This window comes from Eptatretus burgeri, chromosome 10, assembly GCF_056783735.1.
Source record: "Eptatretus burgeri isolate ZD-2024b chromosome 10, Ebu_testis_v1, whole genome shotgun sequence".
Taxonomy (NCBI): Eukaryota; Metazoa; Chordata; class Myxini; order Myxiniformes; family Myxinidae; genus Eptatretus; species Eptatretus burgeri.
Window position 1 is genome coordinate 71,529,442 of NC_140970.1, and position 5,612 is coordinate 71,535,053.

At 43.3% G+C, this 5,612-nt stretch overlaps 1 protein-coding gene across 2 annotated transcripts in view; it reads left to right on the forward strand.

Moving 5' to 3' along the window:
* Positions 1-1,494: 1,494 nt before the first annotated feature.
* The window catches only part of LOC147018846 (uncharacterized), a 39,009-nt gene continuing 34,891 nt past the window's right edge, over positions 1,495-5,612 (forward strand). For both annotated transcript variants that reach the window (XM_085898917.1, XM_085898918.1), the window contains exon 1: positions 1,495-1,680. In XM_085898917.1, coding sequence (XP_085755043.1) covers positions 1,510-1,680 — 171 coding nt within the window. In that variant the 5' untranslated portion in view covers positions 1,495-1,509. The remainder of the gene's footprint in view (positions 1,681-5,612) is intronic.

Consider the following 5,612-nt stretch of genomic DNA (forward strand, 5'->3'; position numbering starts at 1 on the left):
TTTATGGTAGCCAGGCAGCCAACTCCGACCAACCTCCTGGGACGGTCGAGCGGTCCTTATTCCTTGGAGGCGGACACGCTCATTGACATCGATTCTTTAATAAAACACAAATAATTATAAGGACAACAACGAACAAATTTAATGAACAATTCCTACGATCGAGGCCTCACACACACAGACAAAGGGTAACAACGAAAATAAAACTCCCCTTCCAAAGCACTGGTACTCAGCCTGGCCCTCGTCGATTTGGTGCTGGGAAGCTCCATCCGTCGCGTGCACCCGCCAAACAAAATGGCACTATCTGCCGCCGAGACTGGGAGGAAAGCGCCTCCATCATCCAACGGGACGCACAGGAAGGATCGCGCCTCGCCTATTGCAGCCTTCCAAACTCCAATGCACAAATCTTGCCAGCATTTCCTCGATCAGATCGAGATGTGCAGCAATCCACTCAATCTGCCCCAGGCGTGCACCCTCGCCAAGCACACACACTTCGCCTTCTCCAAACACATCCTCCATCCTTGCCACCAAGCCTACTTTTTGTACTTTCCGCCAAGCACCCCCTGCAGTAGTAATCTCCTCTCTTATCCTCTCTCTGCCTGTTCTCAGGGCGTGGCCTCCTCGCCTCAAAACCTGCGAATGTGGGGCTTCTCCTGTTGTTATTTCTCCAGGGACTCGGTCCCAAGCTTATGACCATACTTGGAAGATAAAAAAAAACATTGGGAAAATCACAGAGGGTAATCACGTGCAGGGGAACTTATCTTTACTCCCTGAACTAATTAAAACCACACCACCCCTCATGTGGTGACACATAACACTTACGCTGACGGACTCCCTGACCTAAATACATCGATATGCTTCTACCTGTCCACGTACCATGCTACACTATACAATCCTATCTGTACTATTAAATCGTTTCATCTACCCCCAAAACCGTAACAATATCAAATCCTCCAACTTGATAAGGTGGCAAAGTACAGGTCGAGTGCCATAACAGCAAATGCTGCACGACTTGACCTGTTGGGAACAAGCGTCGTCTGCCACACAAACGCATTGTCTCTGCCCTGCTGATCACAAGTTAGGAGTTTGGGTTGTAGTCAGGAGTTATAAATTAAACAAAAGGAGCAATACTGACCCTATACCCCTCCATAAAGTATGTGCATGACATCAGCGTCTTGTCGAATTTAGGGTCAGTGTTCCACCTTTCCCCATATTTCCAAACAGGATCATTTAACTCCATCAAACACTAATGTTGAGGATAGCACAGTGGCAGGCAAGCTGTTGCAATCAGGTGATTTCTGCAGCTTGGCCACACTGAGAAGTTAATGCTCCCTTTCAGGTGTGCTCTGACATGAGTTGAGGACAGACGTATCAGGAGGGCACAAGGGTGTAGCATTCATGGGTGCGAGGAAAGATCGTTCCAATCAAAAAATAACTTCAAAATGAAATTCCTGTGTAAGTGCTGCGATACCAACACAAAAAGTGTGTGCTGTGAATAGCTGAAAGCCTTTCATGGCTTCTGATAGGAAGACAAAGTTGAGCTACAAAAAGCGAGGGGACTCGACACGCACAGAAATTGCCTTAGCCATGGACGAGGTAAAGGTGTCCCTAGTTCAGATTGGGGTCATCGGGCCACCCTGGGGCTTCCGCCTGCAAGGTCTCGGTCCATTGCGAGTTATGAAGGTATTCATGGTCCTCACAGTGTGTGTTATATGAGCCTGAAATTGTAACCAGCTGATGATGTCACGGTTGTACCGAAGCAAAGGGGATGGAGTTCCCATGAATGATCCATATAGTGAGTTTTGTTCGGTGACACGGCTGACATATCTGGTAACTTATTGAATGTATTAATTATCTCTGGTTTTGAATGTTGAAATCACAGTGGATTTAAGGTTATATCAAAAAGTTGATTTCCTTCGTTCCTTAATCTTTGTATGTACCTGACACAATCATTTTAACCAGTCTTTTCAAACAATCCTTATACAATCTTTTTTATGTACCTTATATTATGATTTTGCTTTCACTTATAGAAACATAATTTGCTATTTTTAATGTCAGTGTAAGATTATCATGATGAGGATGAGTTATTCATTTTACATCGAATAATGTCCACCACTTGGCTGACAGTTGAGTCATTTTTGGGGGTGTGGTGCACCACTGATACGGTGCCTCGTGTGTTCCACCTGGAATTTGGCATTTAGCCATGGTGCTAGCATACATTGAGTAGGATCTTTAATGTCCACAAGTAAGTACTGCCAGCTGTGATGTCAACTTAATGTCCATCTGATGGGCACACGTCTAACTAGAACAGCACTCGGAACAGCACACACCTCCGACACAGGCTGAACAGTTTAAGTTTTGTGTCCCACTGAAAGGTCGGATCTGGATCTGGACCTTAACTAAAATCTAATTGGCTTGTTCTCATCACCGAACCAACTTCTACACCCACTTTTGTCATAATCCGTCCACAACTGTTTGAAATATCGTGCTATACGTCGTATTTGGCCCCATCTCTCAATGGTAAAGAATCACTTAAAAAAAAATTTTTAATCCTCATATCAGCATCCGGATTAGTATCTTCATCAAGATCGAATCAATTTGTCCGTGTCACACACCCAACCTGTCCACCAAGTTTCGTCCGAATCTGTCCATAACTTTTTGAGATATCATGCTCACAGAGAGACAAACAGACAGGGGTGAAAACATAACCTGAAACTTCATATCCACCTTTAGGGACAGAGGTAATTATGCAATGCCCTACCTGTGACAGGTTAAAGACAGTTTGAGAATGAAACACAGATACGACAACACAGTCAACTACGCTATCTTTAAGCTATCTTGTCAGCCCCATCATTGTAGTTGTTGTTTCCAATTCACATTTGCTGATGTACCCTGCTTTGTCATTCAATGTCCCTTCCTCACTGAGGGACATTCTGGGATTTCTTGTAATATGAATATGTTCTCTACCAGGGTTTCTTCCCGCTCTTCGAGCTGCCTGAGTCTATGTGGCTTGTGTTCATTGCATTGGTGTGTATTTTTGCTGAACTGGGTGTGCTGAACTGGGTGTGCTGAAGGAGTACACACAGCATATCCATGTCATCCTGGCTTGAATCCTATTCTATGGCATGAACATCACTCATTGGTGCCGTGGTCGAGCAGCTCCCTTCTTCTATTTTCAGCCGGTGTCATCGTACACTTGTCTCAACTATGCCAACTCGTGCCAGACTCCTTCAGGAGGGTCATTGCCCTTGATGATCATATGTATGCCCATTGTGTGGCCAATGGCAAAGTTGGTCTGTGCACCACTTTCTCAATTATATTCAGCACTCGACTGATATGTCATGTTTGTTTGAATAATCACACCTGAGTTGTCGAGGAAAGCTGCAACATGTGGCACCACCATTCCGTTCTCAATTGGTTGTGAATTTTGTGTGTAAATAGCATCTGCAGCACTACATGTAAATATATATGTATATATCGTGTATATTATATATATATATAATAAGATATATAATTATCAGAGAGTAATATATTATATATATATATATATTTTTTTTCCGATCCGATCTACCATGACCTGCCCATACCTATCTTTTCCACCCTCATTAACCGAACCTCACTCAACCCTGTTACCTGTATATGTTACTGTGACCATCAGGAGAGCTATAGGCTCCTCGGTCCTCAATCTCCACATCACATATCTATTAATTTATCAGGATGTCTGATCTCATCGCTCTCAAAACCTCCTCCCTTGGCATTGTGCAGATCAGTCGAGTGCTGAATATAATTGTAAAAGTGATTCACAGACCAACTACAGCACCAGTAACTGTGCATGCTGTAAATCGAGTACCGAAAACGCCAGTGTAAAGTAAATGAATGGTAACAAGTGCAATGGCTATAGTCGTTTGGTTGATCCTTTGTGACTGGATCATAGTGAGGTCTTTTGGACCGTCAGTGGAGCTATTTAGAGCGCATCATTCCCATGGGGAAGTCAATTGGACCACTGGAAACACACTGAGATGACAGCTCTCAACAGTATTGTTTCGTTTAATAAGTTATATCTTTTTTCGTTTGGTTTAATTGGAGCGTTTCATTGACTAATTATAACTGCACATCGATACTGATTGTTGTTTTGTAAATTTCATCGATTGCTTTCCAGTATATGTTTTAAAAACAGCATTTTCTAGTTGACATTGTTATTTGTAATAAACTTTTCATTACTGTCACCATAATTATCACCACTATGACGATGAGTATTATTATGACTGTTACCACTATTCTAAGTCTATAACTCTTGTCATTACTCCGCGTACACGAAGCAAAAAGTGGGGTTAAGCAATTGGTTAACTTCTGTCTGCCTCTCTGTCTGCCTGTCTGTCTGTCTACAAACGTCAGTTTATGATCGAGGAACAACTTTATTTCAATTGAATGTGATATTTTGAACACAAATAGGAACATGAATTGGAAAACAAACCTGTAGTGAAGCAGTACTTTGGCTCTGAATTTGTCCTCGTTGCGCAGAGAGGAGTGAGATAATTTTTTGATTCTGTCTACCTACCTGTCTGTCAAACAAAATTGAAAAACATTCCAAACAGGAAACTTACTGTTTTTAAGAAGGGTGTTATAAAGGACACAAACAACAGGCACAAAGAACTAATGTAACGTGTTAAATCAGGTGGTGTGCAAGACGCTGCATCAATGGTGGTAAACTTCTGGAATTTTTTTTCTGCAACTTTTAAAATCTAAAAAAATATATATTGTTGCGGGGGTGGTCGGTCCAGGTTAAACCCCCGACCCAAATTGTGGTGACGGGTAATTAACACCGCCAGCCCCGGGGACGGCCGAGCAGTTCCTCATTAATAGGAGGCGGATACGTTGATCCTCGGAGATTTTAACACGTGCTCAAAGGGCATGGGGTGCAATGGCGGAGGGGCGGAGGAGCACGGGGAATGAAACGGATGTACAGGGGGTTTATACTCAAACCCCACTACAAGTACATGTATACAGCCTCTTAAAAGGAATACATTTAACGAAAATAAACAAATATTTACAAAGGACAATAATTCAAAAGATAATGACAATAATGATAAAAGTAAATAAATCCTAAAGTCAAGGCGCCTCTTCACACGGACTCAAATACAGACAACAGGGAAACAAAATAAAAAGAAAAACCCTCCTTTCAAGTATTCTTGTACTTAACTTGGCCCAGAGCTGGTCCTTGTGGAACTTGGAATCGAGGCGCTCCTATTCGTACGTGAATACGAGCACAAAACAAACGCACGCCAGGCAATCCATGAGCGGCACTCCACTCCAGCGGCTCAGAGACCCAGTGCAACGGCCCCATATGCCGATCGTCCTCACTGACCCAAACAAGAGACAAAAGCCAGCGTCTTGCTTCACCAAGCGAGCCAAATCACCTCTATACGAATTCAAGGATCATGCTATCCTATTCGGTGTGCGCTCACCCACCGCTCTCGCCTCTCCAAACCATGCAACCCCCTTCCTCTTTGATCAAGGCTCTCCAAAATGTGCCAACCTACTGAGTCCGATGCCTCTCAAAATATGGCAGCCTGAACTGTCGCCTCCGAAATCAACTCTGCCTCATGCGTTCCTCA